This window comes from Pteropus alecto, unplaced genomic scaffold (genome assembly GCF_000325575.1).
Source record: "Pteropus alecto unplaced genomic scaffold, ASM32557v1 scaffold195, whole genome shotgun sequence".
Taxonomy (NCBI): Eukaryota; Metazoa; Chordata; class Mammalia; order Chiroptera; family Pteropodidae; genus Pteropus; species Pteropus alecto.
The window spans coordinates 3,425,244-3,448,741 of NW_006438073.1; the positions used below are offsets into that span (position 1 = coordinate 3,425,244).

General features: G+C 48.9%; 1 protein-coding gene and 1 pseudogene across 3 annotated transcripts in view; both read left to right on the forward strand.

Annotated features, from left to right (window-relative positions):
* ZDHHC14 (zinc finger DHHC-type containing 14) overlaps nucleotides 1–23,498 on the forward strand; it is a 221,250-nt gene that overhangs the window by 182,009 nt on the left and 15,743 nt on the right. For all 3 annotated transcript variants that reach the window (XM_006915021.2, XM_015591912.2, XM_025049067.1), the window contains 2 exons: nucleotides 8,183–8,320; nucleotides 11,627–11,675. In XM_006915021.2, coding sequence (XP_006915083.1) covers nucleotides 8,183–8,320; nucleotides 11,627–11,675 — 187 coding nt within the window. The remainder of the gene's footprint in view (nucleotides 1–8,182; nucleotides 8,321–11,626; nucleotides 11,676–23,498) is intronic.
* LOC112482404 lies at nucleotides 7,424–7,542 on the forward strand (annotated as a pseudogene).

Below are 23,498 nucleotides of genomic sequence, written 5' to 3' on the forward strand. Positions count from 1 at the left end.
GCTCCTCACCTGTGCCTGGGAACCTGTGTTGCCTGTCACACGTGGTCAAAAGGGAGTAAGCGACTTAAAGAATGTGATTGAGTATTGAAAACCAAAAAACTGTACAAAAGTACAAGCCATTCCGATGTGAGGTGGTGTCGATACTGATTTCAAAGCCTGCGATTTCCAGAGAGGTACGGAAGGTTCCAGTCGAGACGGCAGTACTCTGGTGGATACTGTGCCCTCCTCATCCCGTGATCACATTAAAATGACCACTAAATTATGGAACAATGAACCCGGAGAACCATCCTGAGACAGGCTGAACAGAGCTCCCGTAGCTCGGAGGTGTGGACAGGGTTCTGAGGGGCGTCGGTTGTCAGCACGAGCTTGTTTTCAGATTTGGGTCCTTGTTTCATTCTGTGAGATGGAGGGGAACTCCCAGGCATAGTTTCTGGCCCTACGGACCCAAAGAGAGTGTGGGGCCTGCCGCAGAGAGGGGCCTGGGCGGGGTCGCGGGAGAGGGGGGCGCCGGGGCCAGCAGTATGGTCACTGAGCACTTAAGCATTTGCTTATAGAGGAGCTGGTTACAGAGTGTCACAACATGGCTAGCTGCAGCCAGGAGAATCACCGAGGATGAATCACCGAGGCCCTCCAGCGTACCAAGGCTGTTTTCACAAGGGTGTGCAAGTGCGAACTTACAGTGCCGATACTACTGTCATAGTGAGGCGGAGCCCTAACCCAGCCCCTGAGCTCCAGGAAGCTCAAAGAGCTGGACGTGGGGCTCAGATTCTGGGTCTTAAGAAGGGGGCGAGGGCTGGGCATACCGTGGAAGAGAGGGAGGAGGGCGATTCTTCAGCCTGGTTGGAATTTACCACCTCTCGTGATGACCTCTGACCTCCTGGACCCAGGATGTGGGGATCACGGGAATCCCTTCTGCATAGTAACCGGCCAGTTCACTTTGTAAAGTAATCGCATTTCTAGTCACTTTCTTACATCTCCTTTCAAAACCAATTTACATGACAAGCTAAATCCTTTTCCACTTTCTCCCTCACTTTCTCCAGCCACTATTTCCCTTTGCTTCTCTTTGGAGGCCTTTTTTTTTTTTTTAATTTCCTCTCTTCTCAATAGCATCATAAGCATTTTTGTTTCTGATGCACAGATTGACCTCATGGTATAAGCTGCTTCAAAATGCATCTCCCGTGCATGCTTATGCCACCTTCGAGAAGCACAAAACTCCCCCGGCATTAGAGCAGGGAGTTAAACACAAAATTGAGTCAACCTAGAACATTTGAGGACATAGAAGTAACATTGCCCGTTTAGGGAGCTGGAGGACCTTAGCCATCTGTTCGTCAGGCTCTCGCATTCGATGCCCAGAGAGACTCAGCAACGTGCCAGGTGAGGGCAGAGCCAGGAGGGGCGAATGAGACCCTGGAGGAAGGAGCACTTAGATCCCGCGTCGCTGTCCCAGGTCATGTTTGATTGTAGTGTACAGGTTACGCCGATCCTACACGTACTAATTGCTTTTATATTGAAAAGTTTTCGTTTTTTTAACAAATGGAACTAAAATCTGCAGAATCTTATAGGACGTTGGCAAGGACACAAGACCAGAAGAATCCAAACAAGTACTGATAAAACACAGTCATTTCGCATTTAATTTTACAGCTCAAAGGGGTCTTGGTGCTTGCTTATGTGACCCAACTTTTTACATATGAAGAAACTGAGTCCCCATGTAAAAGTAATATAGTAATACTTTAAGGCCCCAGAGTCAGTTAATGTGATTTCTTGTTTTTTGTTCCTCCATAAAATTAAACAGGTAGAACTCATTCTCATAAAAGGAGCTAAGAAATCTGCTTCGCTGATACATCCCTTTGTCCCAAATAACCCCCTAAGCCCCACAGTCTTAGTAACTCATTTTGCAAAGCAGCTTTGTCAAATCCATACGTCCCTGTAAGAAGTTCCCGCTTCCTCTGATGTTCACTTTGCTGAGAATGAGGCCACCCTTCCACACTGTAGAGTGCTGCGTAGTTGAGGGTAGGCATCCCCGGATATGAGCTAGATCTTTTTGGCATGCTGCAGAGGATAGATGCCCTGGACCAGAAGAGCCCCAGAGGCCGCCTGGGCCCTCAAGCCCTCTGGGCACAATGACCAGCAGGGAACTGGCACAGGAGGCAGTGACAAGTGGTGATTAAGAGTTCAGATTAACATGTGGTTTCTGATGCCAACTCCTGTCTGCACATCCTTTGTCTGTCAAATGGGCATGACAGCATCGACCTCACCAGGTTTTGTGAAAACTAAATGACACAATTCATGTGCTCGGCACAGTGCCTGGCACATAGCGAGGACTTGAAAAAGGATGGGTAAAAGTAAGGATGGGGAGACTTAGGAAGCACGTGAGATCCTTTGACTCGGCGCTGACCACAGTGGCAAAGCGATTGCAATGTCGATTTTACTGAAAGATCTGGAACAGCATGAATTATTTGATAAGAACGTGGTCCCCCAGTCCTGTAGCTAGAGAAATATTTAAATGTTCGTATTACATAATTTTATGAATTACGTGGGGACCGTAAAGGCTGGGCAACGATCTGTGCCACTACATGTCAACATTGCTCATCCTAAGAAAGCAGGAGAGGTCTCCCAAGGCAAAGTTTTGCTCATTTTGGAGGTAAAATGCCCTAGGTTTAAAGCAAACGTCATTTTCCACTTCATACCTTTAAAAACATTTAACTTAATTAAAATCTAACATTTAAATGAGAAGTTTTCGATGGTAATTGCCTCTTCTTTCCCTTACTTCTTCTGAAGACACTCTTGGAGAAAGGAGATGGGGTTTTCCCCTCCTGACCAAGTGCACACTAGTCTGCCCAGCCCACGCCCACTGTATGGAACACAGAATTTTCAGGCCACCCGGGCTTGGCCTGAGGATATGATTTTTATCTATCTCTGGAGCCCACTCTTGAGGGAATTACATTAGAGCCTGACTTCTGGGAAATTTCAAATTCTTAACATTTCGAACATCGTATTCCTTTCTCTGGCAGCTTTCAAATCCAACTTTTGCAAATAGTTTTTCCTGATGATTTCAGCGAGTTTTTCCGTACTGTCCAATTTAAATGTTAATTAACTCCTCCATTTCTCCTTGTTGGTAAGCCTTCTTTTTCATATTTCATCTCTCCCAGAAATTAAATCTTCCTTCAATCAGGGGGATAGCGTTCTCAGCTCAGCGCCTGCATTTCCTGGGGGGCAATGCCTCACCAATCTCCACGCTCCCCTCCTCTGGGAAATGTGGGGACAGCACCTGCCTCGTGCAGACCGATTATCAAGGATAAATGGCATAATCATGAAACAGGCAGTCGGTGGATGGTAGCTTTAATCATCGTTAATAATATTCTTTTTATTACGATTTAGAGTTTGGGGTTAACAAAATGGGACCATAACTCCTTTTCCTGGACTATGTTTCCTCCAGCCATTTAATGGAACCTTCTGGCCCCACTTAGAATCTGAGCTCAGGTGACTGTTCAGATTTGCTGCCCCTGCCTGAATTGCCCCCGTAGCCTCTGGGTCTCCCAGTGGCATCCTAGGAGCTATTAATAAAACCAGCTCTGCCTCCTTGGCGGTTAGCAAGGCAGGCCAGAGGCTCCTCTCTCCCTGAGCTGATTCACAGTGACAGCTGTCCACTCAGCCCTCTTAGCTTCAAGTGACCATCTTCCAACCCTCAGCCTTCTCTGAACATATTCAAATTTCACTGACCCCTGCCTTCTGCAGCTGGCTCGCCCAAAATCTTATCTTTCATTATCATTTTCCAATGTCTCCACCTGGCAACCAGGGACAGTGATCACTTGGAAAGCTACTAAGGCAATTAGAAGTGTCTGTTCCTTCGCTGAGCGTATTTGTGGGGTGTCTGCTACATGCCTGGCACATGGGTAGGTGCTGGGCCTACCAGGATGTCTCACCTCAAGGCCTCACCTGGGTCAGGAGAGTTAAGTCCACAAGGGCAGCGCGATGCCGACTAAGGTGTGCTCAGGCCTCTCAGCTCACTAACTCAGATCCCGAATTTAAATTAGAGAACTTTCTAGGTGTATCGGCTCCCCACACTTCACCATGTTCCACTCCCTCCCCACAGACTGTGTTCCTCTGTGGCCTCTTTTAGGGAATAGTTCCTCATTCTTTTTAAAGGAAACCTCCAGAGACCCCTCCCTTTGGGCAGGACCCAAACTTCAGAACCAAGAGATGGAGCAGCAGCTCCAACGTGCTTCTTCAAAGACTCTCCCGTCACCACGCCCTGCCCCCACAGCCCAGGACCTAGGACACACCGTTGGAATTTTCCACACAGAAAATACACAAACCACCCTCTAATAACAGCTGTTTGAGATGTCCCAGATGCTGTGGCTGCACGCAGCTTGTGCTGCCAGCTGCCAGGCTCCCCCTCCTGCTCTACATGTTCTCCCTCCCAGCCCATGACGGCCTCACTCAGGTCCCTGTGTCAGCCGTGGCCACTCGCTCTCTCCCCAGCTCGGCTTGTCCCAGCTCTTATTTGCTCTCCTTCCCTAAAAACCAGATAACACAAGCCTCCCGTTCAAAACGACGCAGGCATCTTCTAAGTGTCCCTGGGTCCCCTGAGCTCCAGCCAGTGCCTCAGAGCAGAACCGTGAAGGACAGGATGAGCCGGCCCTCATCCCGGTCATCCTGGACCCGCGGAAGGGGAACGTGGCATCCCGCCAGCGACGGTGAGAGAGCAGACGGATTTCAGGGCCCCGTTAGGTTTTTCTCTGTTAGGAGTTCATTCCTGGGCTCTGAGGAATATTTTAGAGTCTGAAAATAAAGCGTCCTCACCAGAGAAGAGCGGGAACCCCTGGGAGCCGTGCAGCGTTGCGTGGTTGTTCGCCTTCTCGGTCGTCGCAGCCCTCGGACCCAGTGCTGGGCACGTGGCACATAGCCGAGAAAGGCACGTGGCATTTCGCGGTCGAGGGTTCTGGAGGCGATGGGGCTGGACCCGTACCGGCCTTGCTGCCTGTGTGACACTGGGCCGTGCGCTTGCTGCGTGGATGTCCTTGTGGTGGTTCCAGGGTTTGCTCAGTCATTCGACAGATATTTAGAAAAGGCTTAGAGTTGACAGATAAAAGCAAATAAAAATAGGTAAGAGGATTTTAGGTAAAGGTGGGGGTAGAGCTGACAGGACTTGCTCGTGGATTGGGTGTGGGCGTGAGGGAAAGAACACGGTCACGTGTGGCGCCTGGGATTCTGGGTGAACAGAGGGTCGGTGGGAAGCGTGACAAGGACCCGGTTTGGGGAGGGATAATGGGAACTTCTCTCTGGGTGCTGAGTTTGAGAAATGAGTCAGCTGCCCTAGTCAACACGTGGCCGTTTCGGTGTCATCAACATGTAGCTGGCATTTGAACTTGGGGTGAAGAGGGATTGCCCGGTGAGAGAGAGTCCATGGAAAAGGGAAGAGGCCCAGCCTGAGCCCTGGGTGCTGCCCCTGGCCGGAAGCCGGGCGTCTGAGGAAGGAGCCGAGGAAGGAGGTGGGCGTATTACGCGGCCACTAGACAGACGGCCCTGGACGCCACCGCGTCCTTGTTCTTCGGATGCCTACGGAGTCTGTCAGGCTCATAGACCGCCACGTGGCCAACAAATCCAGGCGGATGTAAAAAATACTAAATAAAATCATCGCTCAGCGAGCCTTCTTTCTTGGGGGGATTTTCATCGGCCAAAAAAAAATTTTTTTTAATCAGACAGGTTTCTAAATGGAAACTGCTTTCGGGTCACGGCTGCCAGAGAGCCAGGCCTGAGGCGTCCTCGAGCACGGTGTCAACGTCGCATCCGCTGTTGCTTTCACGACTCCGGTTGTCCCCCTCAGGAAGGCACAGTGTCACAGCTTAGCTAATAGGAAACTTCCTAAGCTCATGACACGACTGCCTTCTGCCCGCGCAGAAATGACCCCGAGCGGGCTGCCAAGTCCTCGGCACTTTGCGTGGGGACCCACAGCGTGAATCACGCCTCCCAAGCCCCGTGTCTCCTTTCTGCTGGCGATTTGCACTTCAGATACAGGCTCGTCCACCACACATCTGGGGTTCGGAAATGGGCTTTGACAGCTGGAGGCAGAGGTTCCATCCCACTATGTGCCTCTGGGCCCCAGCCTCCACTCCTCACCCCATTTTCTACACTCACGTATCAGAAAGAAAAGACGGCCTCTCAAAAGACAGCCTCGGGGTCTTAGGAAAATCTGGCTGGTTCAGATTTGTTTCCATTTTGTGCTTCTTTGTGTGGACTTCTCCGTTGGACAGCCTGTGCTGTGGGGGAATGAGGTTGGGGTTCACCCTTCCAACTCTGCAGGCTGGCAGCGCACGGGAACATGTAACTCATGTGGGGACATTAATTGGAATTCCCTTCCTTCGAGTGTCAACATCTTATAGGCCGCCAGCTTATCACCAGGACAGTGAGCTCTGAAATTTCTCTCCAGGTCCTCTGCTCGGACTGTTTCTTGTTAATGTCACTTGCAGACCACAGTGAATCTTACGGTTCCTCTGCCGCCACCACCTCCAGGCGGCCTCATGCCCTTTCCAAGAAATAAGCTTATAGTAGACATAAAACGTGAAGTGACTGATTTCTGATAGGGGATCAGAGAGTGATGAAATTGACTTACGCGGTCACATCTCATGTAGCCCTCTCTGTATGTGTCTCAGGGTACACATGGATAGATAAAATGCGAAAATTGGGCAGAACTAAATTTAGTCAAATTTAGTCAAATTTAGTCAAAAAGCTATGTCGTATGCCTGGCACCTCCCACCCCCGACTCCCACCATCCCCACACGGGCAGTCCAAGGTGGGTGGGTGTTTTCGAATGTCCCTCTCCATCGTCCTCCCGAACAGAAGACCAGCCGAGCAGTACAGAGCAGAAGCACGTAGCCATGACTTGCGCAGGGAAGAGCAAACCATAAACGCACTACAGAGGTCATGTGAAATTCCCGAGGCTAGAAGTGGATTTGTCCTTAGCATATCATGGAGTGACAGTATAAGATGCCCAGCGCCAGTGCTCGGTCACCTCCAAAGTGCTAGAGGCAGCCCGTGCATTGGGAAGACGGGCTCAGCCCTGAGAAAGACTTGCTTTCAAGTTCTAGTTCCACGGCTCCTGAGCCGTGTGGCCCCATGCGAACAGTCTCCCTTCTCGCCACGCCTCGGTTGGCTCGCCCGTAAAATAAGGCAGCATCACCCTTGTCCTGAACGTTTCAGGGCCAAGTATGTGCGTGTCTGTGACCTCTCTCAACACACTCTAAAGCATCCTGTACGTTTTTTTAAAATGCCTTCTCAGACATTATTCTGTTTAATCCCACGAGCACTCCATAAAGTACTCTTGTTTTATAGGTCAGGGAGCTGAGAATTGTGGGCTGAAAGACCCAATGGGATACACTGCACTTGAAGATCGTAGTTCACTTTTAAAAATGATATCAATCCAGTCTACGGCCGTGCCACCCTGAACAAGCCCGATCCCGTCTGATCTCGGAAGCGAAGCAGGGTCAGGCCTGGTTAGTCCTTGGATAGGAGACCACCTAGGAAGACCAGGTGCTGTAGGTGTAAAAAATAAATAAAAAATAAGGGATTGCAAGCTGACACGGTCCTTGCCATCTGCGAGGTCAACCAAGGGTTGCCTCGCCTAAAAAAATAAATAAAAAATAAAAATGATATCCATCCTCCTGCGACTATTGAAATAGCAGAGGCATTCCTCAGGAAGCAGTTGTGACTGGATTGGGAGAACCAGGGATGGTCCCTCTATCCCGTCCCAGACTCCTTGGAACCTGTCTCCGTAGCCACTTACCATGAGAAGCAGTCACTCAATTCTACACGCCCATGAAGGGTGGAGACCTAGTGGCTCCCAGCTCAGCACTGAACTTCAGAGGTGCCGGCGTCTTAAGGGAAGACTGTTCTGTGAACCAGGGTTTTTTTTTGTTCTTTTTTTAAAAGAAGAATCGAGCTTTTACTTTTCTGATTATCATGAGAATAAATGTCTACTCTGTTTCCTCAAAATAGTGAAGTTCTGTTAAAAGAATATATGTTTGAAATGTCTTACTGTTCAGCATTTCTCTGAGTGTTAATTTGGAAATATGTAATATGATATCATGGTTATATGATCAGCGTATTGGGTGGCAAGGGAGAGGCTCTGGTGTAGAAAGACACCTGATTAAATGATTTCCATATTTTTTCTCTCTCGTTGCAGAACGGTTTGATCACCACTGTCCCTGGGTAGGCAACTGTGTGGGGAAAAGAAACTACAGATTTTTTTATATGTTTATTTTATCTCTGTCTTTTCTGACAGTCTTTATATTTGCATTCGTTATCACCCACGTCATTCTTCGTAAGTATGCTGGCGAAATCAGATCACGTATGTAACCATTTGCCTGACTTTGGTTTTCTGATTTAATTTTGATTTGAGATTTTGATCATTCCGGGCTTTCTCTTTCTTCTCTCTCTCCTCCCCCGTCCCCTTCCTCATTTGCAGCCTGACCCCTGTTTCGTTCCTCCGTCCCTCTCATCCTCCCTTCCATTCCCCATGCCCCATCCTTCCAACGGCAGCTGCCAGGGTCACACCCAGGTCAGGCTCTCTCTAACAGATGAGACTTTTTTCCTTGTTACACTTGTCCCTAGTCTAACCTCAGTGACTTCACTTTCTCTTCTGCTAAGGAATTCTCTGGAAGAATCATCCCCCACATTTTGCACAAAGGATACCGTGCCACAGCGATCCACATAGAACTGTAGAGCTTTTTTTTTATTTTTTAATATGAGATCTACTTAAGCAGGAGCAGTCACTCTCCCTGGGGCGGGGGAGGGGGGAGTGTCTGGGAGTGAAGACTGGGTTTTCTTACACATAAACCTACGTATGTTAACAACATACATTTGGTAAGAAGTTTAGTGAACTGCTAGAACATTAGCAAATTACCCCTGGCATATGAAGACAGATACTTGATTAAAAATGAGATTTGGATATAAACAACTTTAGTATATACTTGCCTGAGTAAATGGCATTTTTCATTCCCTATTCCGAAGGTCGTAACTGAATTTCTTTTGTCTCTGGGCCACTCACTTTCCTATAATAGGAAGTGATGAGGAGGAAGTTAATTGGCTCTGAACTATATATTTAAGCCTTTAAACTTCTGTCACAGTGCCATTAGCGACATGAAAGACCAGTGGTGTCTGCTTTCCACCTGCCTCAAGTACAACCACCCATCAGCAAGTACAGAGCCTCTTTCTGGAATGTTCTAGAAAGTATCTAAGTACATGCCTCACTTTCTTCCCATGAAGCAGTGCTCAAACCACAAATAGGGTATGCTAAGGATCATTAGGAAGATTTTCCTCCCCTTCTCTTTTGGTTGGAGTTCATATGGGGCCCAGGGGAAGTGGGTGGTATGGAAAGTTTCGCGTTAATTCTTTTTAAATATTGGCCAATTTTGAACATTAAATGGAGTATCCCAAATTTTGATAGGCATTTTAAGTTCTAGTTCTTATTCTTTCTGACCGAAAGCCTTTCATCTAAACGTCACACAAATTTGTAACATACGCTTGAAAGCCATAACTTGGTGGGAAAGAGATTGACAGTCATTAGAGACCTTTCCCAGGAAAGCGGGCACGATACCAGTGCGCGTCTGCAGAGGCACCTCGCTCTCTCCTTTCAGAGTCGCGAAATGGCAAACGCAGCCAGGGTCTTATCTGTGCATTAACAGACGAAAGAATCAGAGAGAAGAAGCAATCGTGTACACAACTATGGAAGAAAGAAGTAGTGATATTCCAGCCTATTATCTATGACGCCAAAAAACAGTGTCTAAACATTTCATTGCTATATCATCTTTAGTAACTTCAAAATGCTTTCCTGTATATAGTATCACATTGTATTTATGGCTTTGCCCCTACATTCTGGATATCAAGGGCCAACTTTCATTTGCTCATCCACACACACAAACTCTGGAGAAACACACACACACACACACACACACACGTATGGTGAGTTCAGCCGCTTGCCACCACAGTTGTGATATACATTTCACTTTTCACCTCTAAAGTTTCACTCACTCTGGCTTGAGCAAACTTAATCTGCTATGGTTTATGCTTCTATATTGCTAATCTAATCTTCCACCAAGAAAACATTCAGAATTGATCTGCTGAAAGTCACCTGAACATTTTGGACAAAAGCAAATAAAAGTGTTCCTCTCGGCTCGTTCTGCACCCCTCCCAAACGCCCCCACTAAACAACCCTGCCCCCGCCCCCCATTCGGCTTGGCGGGTGATGCTTTCAGGAAGGACAGAGTTTCTTACGTGGTTCCCATGATCCCCCTAAGATTCCGAAGACATTGACAAAGGCAGAGGGCTGTTTGAGAGCAGCTGGGGAACTGTCACCTGAGTTCTTCCTGCCAGGGCAGGACTGGGAGGGGAAGATGCAGCGAGAATTCTGTTACCGCAGAGATTCCTGGCAAGCCGAGGTCTGGAATTCCTCGAAGAGGAAGGAGAGTTTGGGAATCCATGCAGTTTGGGCACAGTAGGAAAAGGAAGTCATTGCTTCTGCTCTCCTCATTTTGCCTCAAGATTGTGTTTGCTCTAAGGTCTGCAGCAGCCCGCTTGCTGGCTTTGCCCTCCTGGCTTAGCAGAGAGGATGAGAAAGCCCTAAGCTTTCTGCATTCAATCTCCCACCAGTTGGCATCCTAGCACATGGCACATCCTTGTGCCTCAGTGGTGGCCAGTGGGCACAGGGAGGAGGGAGGCCTGCACAGAGGGCATGGGAACTCGAGGAAAAATGTGGAGCAGTCCCACTCACAGCCTTCCCGTAGCTGGACATGGGTCCGTTGCAAAGAGGGGTCTACTCCCACGTTGCAGCCACACCGGCAGACAATGCCATAGAGAGGCACTAGAACCAGTCCTATTATATCTTTTCCCTATTCATCTCATTGCTCCCAGGGCCAGATCACGTCCCCAAACACGTGGTTTCATGCAGCACAGCAAAGACCAGGCATCACCACCCCAACATGGGAGCTTCCAGGGTTCCTTTGTATGGGCTCTTAGTCGTAAGAACCATAATGTTAATACATAAAATAAAAATTGCTTCTTGTCAGATGCATCTTTACTCAAGCCCTTAAAGAAATGTCTTCTGGCACAGACAGTTCATTTTAAAATGTCTTAAACCCAATAGGGGTCGGTAATAAACTTCAGCTTTATGAGCTTGTTTACAATGGGCACCGAGAAAGATGTCTTTTGTACATAGCCTAGTTTCTGGACGTCTAGGGGTCAAAAGTTAACAAACTCTGGGGAAAATAGCCTTTCATAAAAGAAGAGAAAAAAATTACATACAGTATTCTGTATTCCTATTAAGATGAAGAAAACAAAAGAGTAATCTGAACCGTAATTTATGGGAAAGTATGCAGACATCCATCTGCTTTTATGGAAAAAATATCCTGCAGATGTTGGGTCTAGTTATGAATCTGCTATTTTCCTGTTGCATAACTTTAGTGGGATCTCAATCTGGGATCAGTATACAGATTACTGTAGCGCGTACACAGTGTAATTATTTAATTGACCTGTAGACACCTGTTATTGTTATGTAGATGAGAGCATTAGCATGAAAGCAGTTTTCTAGAAATGGATGTTCTGATACTAAATTTTGGTTTCATTCCCACAGGGTCTCAGCAAACAGGATTCCTAAATGCTCTTAAGGACACTCCTGCAAGATATCCTTTCTGGTTGCTGTGTTTTTCATGAGGCTGATGTGTTAAGTATGGGACCAACCTTCTACTCAATTACCTCTTCATCTCGTGCCTTGGCTTGTCTCCTCAGAAATCGTATTCTTTTTGTTCTGTACTGCATCCAGAGAGCTCCCTAATATTCACTTGCATGAGTAATGGCATCTGAATGCTTGAACTTCGCAGTGACTCATTTAGCCCTGTTTAAATTGCAGTGCTCTTTAGCTAGGAAACCAAGTGTGAGTTCCTACCCACCCCCAGAAACCCACATTGATGTGCATTAAATCAGGTTGGTTTGGGGAGAAGTAAGCCTGCGAGCTCCAAATGACTTTAGTTTGAACAGCAAGTGGTCCCTGGAAAATATTTGTGGATGGCCCTGTGTGGATCTGAGAGACTGTGTGGGTCTCTATCTTGGTGGGCAGCCACCAGATGGGAATCCCCCAGCCTCTGTGTGGATTCTGTCCGGCAGTGAGTTTGGCTTCCTCTGAGCAGTATCGATATAACCCATGTGTATTTGTGGGAACAAAACACCTTTTCACAGCCCAGAATAGACTAAAGATGGTCAGTCTCAACTCATCTGGAATAATCCCATCCTTTCAAACGGTACATACAGGCATATGCCATAGGAATTTGAACTGGAAAAAAAAAATGTTCACCCATTAAGTGCTTGCATACCCTCCCCCCACCCAGTCCCCTTAGGTTTTACACTAGCTGGTGTGGCGTCAGCCAGCTGGACCCGCTGACCTGGCTCCATCTGGGACCCGGGTCTCTATCTTCTTCATGTAACCAGGTGAACTGGACTTGAACTCCTTGTTACTCCCAAGAGTCATCATCTGTGGTAGAGGATCCTTAAAGAATGCACATCTTGACTGAGATAGGCATGTGTTTCAATGGACAGACGTCAGTGACGGGGACTCCTCTAAGCAGGGCGGCCAGGAAGCCAGAGGCATTGCAGCTGCCCCAGCCTGGGAACTGTGGGCGACCTGCTGCTTCACGGGGTTCTCAGGGCACCTTCGGGCATGCCCCCCTACAACCCCACTGGAGCAGAGGAGCTGTGTGTGCTGGGCTTCTGGCTGCCGGGTCTTCGGGGTGCTCACTACAGACTTTCCAACTTGTGGGTCTTGTCACCTCATAATCCTGGAAAGAGTCGCCAGGAAAGCGCAGGTAGCAAGTCCTAGACAGCTTCTAATTCCTTCTCCATCATACTTAGTTACGAGGTCCGGGTCCTCCCCTTTCAGCCCTCTTGAGTCTCAGTGTTTTGACCCACGGTCGTCAGCCACTCTGCCCTGGGCAGTGCCGTGCTGACGAAACCAGCTGTTCGGAGTGCAGCAGAGAAGGCTTGACACCAAAGCGTTGCTTACACGCGTGGCGGGAGCGATTTCAAGGAGGCTTCTTTCTGTGGCACCGTATGCGATGGGCAGGCTGTGCCGGAACATTCTAGAGCACACGTGGCTGCTCAGGCTCATGTTCTGGCTGTGCGGTCAGGGGTGCTATGCCCCCGTGAGGGGAGGAGGCAGCGTTGATGATAGAAAGACAGGATGGCAGTGAATTCGAAGTGGCACGCCGACCTTGCTGGGGAAACGATTCACGTGGAACAGAGAGAGAGGAGAGAAATCCTCTCCTTTGGCTCAGAGCCAATTTTAGCTTATTTTCCTCTGAAACGTCATTCGCAGGTGGAGGCAACGCGTTTCCCTTGTGGCCCAGGTTTTGAAAACTCATAACCATGTCAGCCAAACAGTGTTGCCGTTGATGGCTCCTGACCCGCCACCAGCAGCCTGATGCTTTTCCCTTTGACGGTGTGACCCAGGCGTGTCCTCCGCGTCCAGGCGTTCGGCAGCCACCCCTGCCGAGGGTGTGGCAGGCCCCTTACAGCATCCAGATGCGCTCGGCTGCGGGACAGCCTGGCACCGTCAGGCCAGGGCCTTGGGCATGTGTCCAGCTGTATTAGCTTCCTGTGGCTGCTGTAATAATTAGCCACACGTTTAGAGGCTTAGAGCAACATAAATGTATCATCACACAGTTCTGTAGGTCAAAAGCCAGTGGGCTTGCCTGGTTTCTGCTCCAGGTCCCACAAGGTGTTGGCCAGCTGAACTCTAACCTGAAGCCTCTGGGGAGAACCCTCACCCGGCCTCGGTCAGGTGGTCGACCGAATTTATGGGTTACAAGCCTGAGGTCCCTGTTTCCTTGGTGCGCCCTGGCTCACGACTCCTTTCCTTCTCAAAGCCAGTGACGGTGGACCGGGTCCCTCTCGCTTTGAATCTGTCCTGCCTCTTCTTCGGCCATCTCTCTGACCTCAACCAGAACCTCTTTGCTTTTAAAGATCAGCCCCACCCTGACGATTCAGGAGAATCTCCCATCTCAAGGTCCATGACCTCCACTCTGTGAAGTCCCTTTGCCGTGTAGGTAATGCATTCACAGGTGCCAGGGATCAGAGCATCTTCTGGGCGTGGGGGGGAGGCATTGTTCCGTCGATCCCCCAGGCCTTCGGGTAGGAGCTACCGCAGGAATCTGGTGCTCAAGTGCAGGGCAGTGGGAAGGTATGCATCTGAGCCCACCCAGGATGCTCGCTGGCAGGCCGGTCACTGCTGAGTCTACGATGGGGACCCTCCCTTTCCTGTTCTGCCCTTTCTGTTATCCAGGAAAGAGAGGGTGAGCGATGGGTAAAAAAATAGATAGATATACACATATAATATATACACACACACAAGAATATGTATATACTCACACAATAATATAAATATACATCTTTCCTGCCCTGTACACACATAAGAATATATATATACACACACACACACACACAATAATATAAATATACATCTTTCCTGCCCTGAGTTCAGGCTGAAAACGTTAGCAGAACTCCCTGTAAGGCCCTGCTTAAACTGGCCGGCCCGTTATAATTTACAGAGATTATTATCTTCATAACTTCCCTCCTACTGATTCGGTCCCCACTGGTTTGGTGGCACCTGCTGATCCACTGTCATGCCGGGCTCCTGCCTGGAAAAAGGCCACCTAAAGCTGAAGCCAAAATATCTCGGGCAGCTGCCTCAGCCAACATGAAAGACTCTCTGATAGAAGCACCCCCATTCCCTTTCCCGAGAAAAGTGAGGTCCAAGGTGAGGTTCAGGCAGAATCTGACAGCTGTCCTGTCTGTCTCCGGTAGGGAAGGTGACATGAACAGTCCGGGCCATGCTCCCAGCCCCAATCTTCTTTATTCTTCTCAGAAGTCGAGGAGAATTTCAGGAACATCAGACGTACCCATGCTCAAAAGCGAGGTGCTGGGTTTTTCAGTTACAAAGCACATTGGTGTTTTAGGTGGGCCGCTAACGCCCCTCCCGCCTCAGCCGCGCAGTCCCCAAAGGTCCCTGTCCTCACGGTGTTTTCTGTTTGAAATACGTGCTTTGGACAAGAATCCCTCTCCCTACCTCGCGAGTCTATTAAGAAGTGTCACAATTTTTCAGGGGCCTTTCATCCGATCCCCTGACCATGTTCTAAAAATATTTTGATGAGAAATGAGGACACAGGCAAAGGTTTCTCACAATGGATTTACGCCACAAAACGTCCAACTAAAAACAATCTTTTTGCTGAAGCAAGATTAGAAACAAAAATGGCTAATGAACAACCGACCAAGACGGCTTATCAGAAATACTGACCAGAATGATGGAAACAAGAATAAACTAAAAGCTCTTTGTTGGACCCACGTGAAACCGGCAAGACTTTAAGAAAAAGGCGTCGACCAGCTCACTCAGCGAGCAGCCCAAGGCTGGATGGGGTGTGACTCCAGAGCGCAGCAAAGCCGGGGAGGGAGAGGGGAGCGGATGAGGAGGGGGCGGGGGGTGGATGGGGGACCTCGTAAGTGGCTGTGGGTAGAGCGCCTGGCTCCTTGGGCACTCACAGGCCCCTTCCCGGTCTGCGCCCTCAGCCCTGCCTGTGTCAAGGAAGTGAGGAAGGAAAGTTCACGGCCTCCCTGGCCACCTCCCGTTGCCTGCTCACTGGTCCCTGTGACCTGACGCCTTTTCTTCCCTGCATCAGAGAAGCAGAGGCAGGGGGTGCAGGCCTCTGGAGCCAGTGGGGTGGCTGCCCGGTGCTATGAACTTTCAAGGACCCCGTGGCCTTCCCCAGGGGCAGGAACAAAAGGAGAGTCTTCTCCCAAAAGGATGGCGTGGGTCCTCGGTCCCCAAGCCAGGCCGGTTCCGACAGAGGAGATCCACCCTGCATCTGTTTCCTTCGTGATCCTTTTACTGAACGCCCACCACACGCCAAACCTGCTGGGCTCGCAAAGCCGAAAAGCGATCCACCCAGGCCTTTGAAGCACATGCCATCAAAAGCGGGCAGAGCGGCGACAGGGAGGGCAGCGTGACTCATTTTCCTCAACGCACATCTGTGGATGCCAAGATCTGGACTATGACTCTGACTTCTTAAAAGCAGAATAAGTCTTAAGTGTCACAAAAACATCATAGAATGCATGCGAGGTGGGGCGTGCGGCCCCGAAGGAAGCTGTACATCCCGCAGGGAAGGCAAGGAAGGCGCTGGCAGGTGGCGTCTGCACGGGGCTTGGAGCGCTGGGCGGGTCCTAACCGTAGTGGAGATGGGGAGGTCCCAGCAAGGCCAGCGTCCTGAGCTGGGCCCCAGGCGGGTGCATCGGGTTTGTCCGGGAAGAGCAGGCCTTCAGGCAGGCTGAGGACAGGCTTGCGCTCGTTCATCCCCTCGGCAAGGTTGGCGGGGTGCTGGCCCTGGCAACGTAGCAGATGCTTCCGGCCAGCGCGCGTCCGCCCCAGCGGTGGAAGCACACAGATGCTCTTACAGACTAGCACGCACAGTGGGCACCGGGGGAGGGCGCAGTGCCCGCTAAGCCCTGGTGCGGGGTGGGGAGGGTCGGGAGCGATTGCTCCGGGGAAGGGGCTGGGATGCTGACAGCACCGAATACCAGCGAAGGAGCAGCCACCTTCTCCTGGACACCAGGGAACCCTCGGATTCAGAGCCGGAGCCGGTGAATGACAGACGTCATCAGAGCCGGGTTTTGTTGTTGTTTTGCTTTTAGGCATATGCATCTTGCAGTAGCGAACAACAGTGAGGTGAAATAATGAGACTTTGCCAAGGAAAGGCCCCCAATCGAAATCTATGACAAGCTCGGCTGGGAGCTAGACAGTCAGATCCGTATGAGGAGGGGGTGGAGAGGGGGGAGAGGGGCGTGGGGGTGGGAGGGAAGTGTCAGATTGATTCCCAGGGTTCAGCCCCAGGCACAGTGAGTGGAAAAGGAGGATGGCTAGCACTGGTTTGGGGAGAAACGAGCTCTGTTTGAGGTTTGAGGAACGTTTACCAACAGAGCCCAAGAGATAACACACAGCGACCTCCGTGCCAGCCTAGAGTAACCAGGGGCAGGAGACACGGAAAGAGAAAAAGAGTCAGGTGCCTGACAGTGACTGCGTTACAGCCTCGCGGGAAATGCCACCCAGCGTCAGGCAGGGAAGCCGCGTGGCTCCGGGAGGTGGATCCCCTCAGAAGCAGGTTTCCCCGTCACCGGAGGAGGAGCCCGATGTCCAATTAAAAGGATTACAGTCATTTTTAATCATGACTTATTGTTCGGTGCTCCCAAAATGAAGAGTTTTCAGTGGTTGGGAAATCAAATGGTAATTAATTCTACATTTGTGAGGTTTTGGGACAGAGAGCCTTTTTCTCCCCAATTGGCCGTCATTTCAAAGGCACACCATCTGAAATGCACGATGGCCTAACGGGCGGCATTCTGTTTTAGTGGAATTTGGTAGAAGGTTTGGAACTGGCCTGAGAGCCCACATAAGCGAGGACACCATAGGCCCAGTGGACAACTGAGGAAGGGCACAGGCCTTTGCTAACTCTAGGCCATCAGGGCCATCCAACTTGATATCTGTTGATCCTCAGAAGGACCCCAGAAAATAGATAGGACGGGCGTCCTTAGGTCTCACAGCTGGACCCACAATGAGAGCTTAAATGACCCCAATTCTGCTCTGCACTGGAGCTGGAACTGGAGCCCTGTTATCCTAACTACCAGGAAACAGACTTTTCCCTGCTGCCCCTACCCAGTCTGACGGAGGGAGTTTCATAAAGAAAAAGCATCAGATTATGTCTCGGAAGATCATAAAGTCAGGGGAGGAGCCTATTTGTTTTTTAGAACTGCCCAAGTAATTCGAGAACATATTCTCACTGTAAAAAATTCCAAACGGTCAGAAAAGTAAGAGTGAGAAAGGAAGTATTGCCTTTGTCTCTTCCTCTGTAATGCCATAGGAATCCTTGCCAGTTTTTCTGGGTCCTTCCAGACAGTCTTCTAAAGTCCGAATGCATACATGTGCATTTATACACACGCCGATAGACAGCTCAGGAACCTGCTTTTGCCTGAAAGGGATCATACCCTCTGCATGGTTCCACGATTTGATTTTTAAATATTTTCTGGTGATAGTTTCATGTCAACATATAGAGCTGCCTCATTCTTTCTGCCACTGCTTTATAGAATTCCAGAATACAGACGAACCGTAGTATACTCTTCTATTGGTGGATATTTAGATTTCTTACTTTTTTTCACTGCTCAAAAAAATGGAGTCGTGGATTTTCTTGTATGTATTTCTTTGTGCTCGAGGGTTAAAATTTCTCTAGGAATGACAACGAGACGTAGAATCTCTGAGTCGAAAGAAAGTTGATTGACATGCCAAATTGTCCCTTAAAGAGATCGGACCAATCATCTTCCTATTCCCTCCCACCGTCACCCACACTGCATGTTACCAGGACTGTGATTTTTGTCAATTTGATGGGCTGAAAAACTTCATTGTTTGAATTTCCATTTTCTAGATAATAGTTGGTTTGTCCATAGTTTCTGTTTGTTTGCCTTTTTTTTTTTTTTCTTACCGCAATGTGTCAATTCTTTACCCAGGCTGTTGGTTCTTTTTCTATTAACCTGTCCTTTATATATTCTCAATAATAATCTTCTAAATATCTTTTGCCAGTATTTTTCTCCCAATCTGTTAACTTCATGTTTTATACCAAAAAAAAGTTTATTAACAAAAATCAGTCTATAAATTTTATACTGTATGGTCCTAAGCTTCGTGCCTAATATCTTCTTCCCAGAATGATACAAATCATTATTTTATTTTCCTCTAATGCCTTTATATTTTGTTTCCTAAGGTTAGCACAGTAATTTATCTGCAGTATAATTCTATGCACGTGGTGTGAGCTAAAGTTCTAACTCTGTCTTTCCCAAATGCTTAGTGAGTGGTCCGCATATGGCTAATATTGTTATAGCGGTTCTCAAACATGCTGGCTCAGAACGCCTTTACCCGCTTCGAAATTCCTGAGGGCCACACAGAGCGTTTGTCTATGTAGATTCTATCAATTTTTATAGGTCGCGTTTGAAATTAACACAGAAAATTTTAAAGCAGAGCGTGCTCAAGCGCTCACTGTCAGTTTGAGTGTGGACTTCTTTGCCTCGCAGCCCCCAGAAGCCACTGGACGAGAGACTGAGGGTGAAACCGGCAAATACTGTCCGGGTGCTGATGGGAAAATAGGTCTGACCTGGGGGATTCGTGAAAGGATCTCGGGGACCCTACGTGTCCACGGGCCACCCCTTGAGAAGCCGCGGTCTACTCTTCCACCACTAAACTGAAACGCCCGCTTTATCCCGGTGTCCACGCGTCTGTTCCATCCACGCGTCTGTTCCGTCCACCCGTCTGTTCCGTCCACCCGTCTGTTTCAGCTTCTGTCAGGTGCTCCCCTCACCTTGTTTTGTTGACTAGAAAAGTCCTCTCCCGCCCCCATCCCCATGATGTTCTTTTTCAATATGTTTTACTTTTTCTTGTACATTTTCCCTTCCGGATGAATTTTGGAGTCTGTGTCTAATTCCATTTTTTAAATGCCAGCCGGAATTTTGATTAGAATTATAGTAACTTCATAGATTAATCTGGGACAGCGACATGTCTTTATGGCCTGGTGTAAAAGCATGTGGGAGAGAAGGATTTGAGAGACTGAATGATGAGGGTCAGATGATCTCATCTGAAGCGTCTCAGGGACTTTGCATTTTCAGAGTGTCTGCCATGTGAATCAGCATGATGTCAGCAGCCTCCGTCCCAGACACGATGATGGGCCCTCAGGTGACAGGGGCACAAGCCATGTTTTCCTGTCTCTGTCTAAGGATTATCAGGTCATCTAATTCATGACAAAATATGCTGACAAGTTCTCGAACCTAAATATCTAAAAGCATCAAATGCCAATGTTGACACGATCTAGAGACCAGGGGGCTGCCTCCGATTCCCCCCTTCCACCAAGCTCTTCGCAAAAAAGAGCATTGCCTGGTCTGCTGGAATTTTTAGGAAAAAAAAAAAAAAAGATTCCCAACAGCATCTATGTCTTATGTTTAAACATCAGGACCCAAGACAGAGACCTGATGCAGAATAAGATGGGTGAGGACTCAGGGGTACATGTCTGGTGTCCACAGAGCAATGACCCCCAGCATTGCAACACCCAGGGCCTCATAAGCCCAACACTCAGAAAAGATAGGGCCTGAGGCAGGGCCTTGGACTTCCCTGTCCCCTGGCCATTCTGGGATCTGGGGCAGTTTGGTCAATGAAACACAGACTTTTTTTTAAACAAACTGTCATCTGGATTTGGCACTAGGCAAAAAATCAGGTCTTAGCCTGACTGCTAGAATGTGAAGAGATGACATGTCCACAGAGGCAAGTTCTTCACACATCAGACAAACCCTAAGGCTATGGGATTGATGGATGAGGTTTGAGTCACAAACGACCTCGGTCTTGCTGCCTGTCACATGACACTGCCATGGTTTGGGACCTTGGGAAGGGTTCTTTCTCTCCCAGAAGTCTGGAGGCCACGTTCCAGCTCTGTTCTGCCATGAACTGCTGTGTGAGTTCTTGTAAGTGGCTTGACCACTGTGACCCTCGGCTTCTAATCTGATTAGAATAGATCAGGGATTTCTAACTTGGGGGTCGATGGGTATCCATGGAACGGTGTCAGGCGAGTTTGTAAGCCTTCTGAAATTATAAGGAAAAGTGTGTTTGCATGCATTTTCCTGAGAAAAAGAGCAGGAACCCCAAAAAGTTAAAAGGCTTTGAGTTCCATGATTTCTCACCTTTTATGGTTCTCCAAATACTGAAGTGTCCTCACCATTCTGCCCAACACAACTTCCGCCTCCCTGCCAGACCATGTCCCTTCCACAGACCCCTGTTCCCGAAGGGCCAGGAGCTCAGCCCTCCCCACCCTCGCCAGCCCCGGACGGGGCTGGTGCACAGGGACCCTCAGAGCAGGTACTGTGGGAATTGTGCAGAAATTCAGTGGAGGGGCATCTGTCAATCCTTTTCAATTCCACAATCAGCTAGCGACGGCCTCACGGTGTGACATCTTGGGCTAGGGGCTGCAGGGAATTTAAAGCCATGCCCCTGGCCACAAAGGGGACCCGCTGTCTTACTGGGAGTTGGGAGAAGACAGACAAGGCCGGCAGTGGTAACTGCTAGAATTTGAAACTCATCTCAGATGCAGTAAACGTTCAAGTGCTTATTAATTTGGCTCCTAGTGGAGTTGGCATGTTTCTTCTCGTTTCTCTTTTTAAAAAAAAAAAAAAAATCAGTAAATGGGTTTTTATACATTTAAGAGAAATATATATTTCTTAATCTTATTATGGCATAGACATTTTCAGCATCTAGCTCTTGGGTCAGCGAGATGTGTTGTTCAAATATTTGTCCCTTGGTCCGAGAGTGAATTCAGAAGGAAATGGACTCCAGCTGTCACAGGTCCAGCAACCCCTGACAGGGTCTCCCCCAGCAGAGCGGGGGTCGGCCTAGAGCCACTTGTCCCTCAGCAAAAACTCAGAAAGGAACCAACCTATGGCTTTTCCGTTCTGCCTGCAGAGCCAGACTTCCAGGGTTGAAATCCCAGCTCTGTTATTTCTTAATCAAATTTCTTAACGGCTTTCTGCCTCCGTTTCCCTATAGGTTAAGTGGGAATGGGGCTTCTCATTGGGTTGGTCTGAGGATTAAGCGAGCTGGTCCCTGTGAAGCCTTTGGAACAGGACCCGACACAGCTCGTGATGCCAGCTGTAGTTATGAATGATGATGGTTATTCCTTCAGACACCCTGGGAGAAGCGTCAGCTGTGTGGGGGAGAAGCGGGCGTGGGCCGCGATTTGCATCCTACCTTGAATTCATGTCATTTTGAGACAGCCGTGAACTACCAGTGACTCTGCATTCGTCTATTTATAAAATGTTTCTAAAGCGCATGAGATATTAATATAGAAGCTGCGGGGTTTTTCTCGTTCTTGCTCCAAACCTTTAGAATTCTACCTCCCCTGGCAACAATGCCTCCTCTTGGGGGTAATGATTGTAAGTGGCATCGCAAAAGAAGCCGCAGCCGGGAGATAAACAGTCGCCACTCTGTTGCTGTCATTCGCCTCCACTGTTAACGCCAGCTTTTATGTGGTTCGCACGCGAATGTCGTGTGTATTTCGACATCACCGTCATTCCGCCTGCATCGTCAACTTTGGGCGGCGCACGATGTTTCTGAGACCGAAGCTCAGCTCCTGTGCTTTTTCATGATTAAATCTCTGCTCCCATTTTTCTCTCTCTTTTTCTACCCTTGACCACTTCTCACTTCATTTCATGTCTCTCTCTTGTCTCTTCCTCCAGCCTGTGAAAACTCATCGCCTGTGTCATCTGCCTTTACACCCCAGTTTTCCTGGCTCACTGTCCCCTTGCTTACCTCATCGTCCCTGGACTCCACCTCTGCTTTCAAACCGGTGTGGGGCGTGACTCCCACGTGGGTTGCCTCCCCAGTCCGTCCCCTCTTGGGTGGGGGGATGAGGGGAGGAGGAGGGGCATCTATGAGTCCAGTTAAGAATGAGACCCTCTTTGCTGCTTGGGCCACCGTCTCTGAGTCCCCACGTGCGTACCAGGCCTCCGACCATAACCATCCTCCCCCCTGGATCACCCTGGGGGAAATGAAGGGGTTGCCCCGGCTGGTGGCAGCCCTGGGTTGGGGTCTGCTTCTCTGCATCTCTATCCTCTACGGTTCTCTACTCATCCATGTTTATCTGCTTTTCCAAAATACTGCCTTCATTTTCCTCTTCTCAAGAGACGTAGCTCGTCCTCCCTTCTGCTCGGCTCCATCCTCCAGGAGGACAGGCAGGGCCTGCCACGAGCACCATGTGGCTGGAGACCCCGGCTGCTCTGGGCTGTGTCCCCCTCGGCCGGCGGGTCGAGGAGCACTCTCCTCCTCCTCAGATGTGCTTTTCATTCCAGGTGGAGCTTTTCTTCGAGCTCACAGTTTCTAGAAGTTCAGACCTTAGACAAGTAAAGCATTTTCTGCCTTTCCAAGGGCAGACCCAGTGGTTTGTCCTGAAGTTGAAAATCAATCGGCAGGCAGGACCCCGTCCACATCGGCTGTTTCGTATGCGACCCCACGTGCCCCAACGACGCCACCCATTAATCGTGACACTGAAAATGATGGCGCTGCCCTAGATAACATATTTATTTCTCTGAGCTAAAGATGAATTATGTACAATCCTGAAAAGAAAATCAATGGTGATCTATTACAGCATGATGTACGGCCTCCATCCCTAGAAGCATCAGGAAAGAGGGAGTATTTACTTCCTCTCCCTGTAATTTATGGTCAGGGGGGTGCATGGTGTATATTTAAACTCCCACACTTAAGATGGATTTTTTCCTGAGGTACATCTGTATCTTGTAAATAGAATTTTATAAACATGCGTGGGACGGAAAAATTCTCTGGTCTTTTCCAGTCGCCACACTCTTGGTAGATTTATCTCTTCTGTGGAAGAATATGC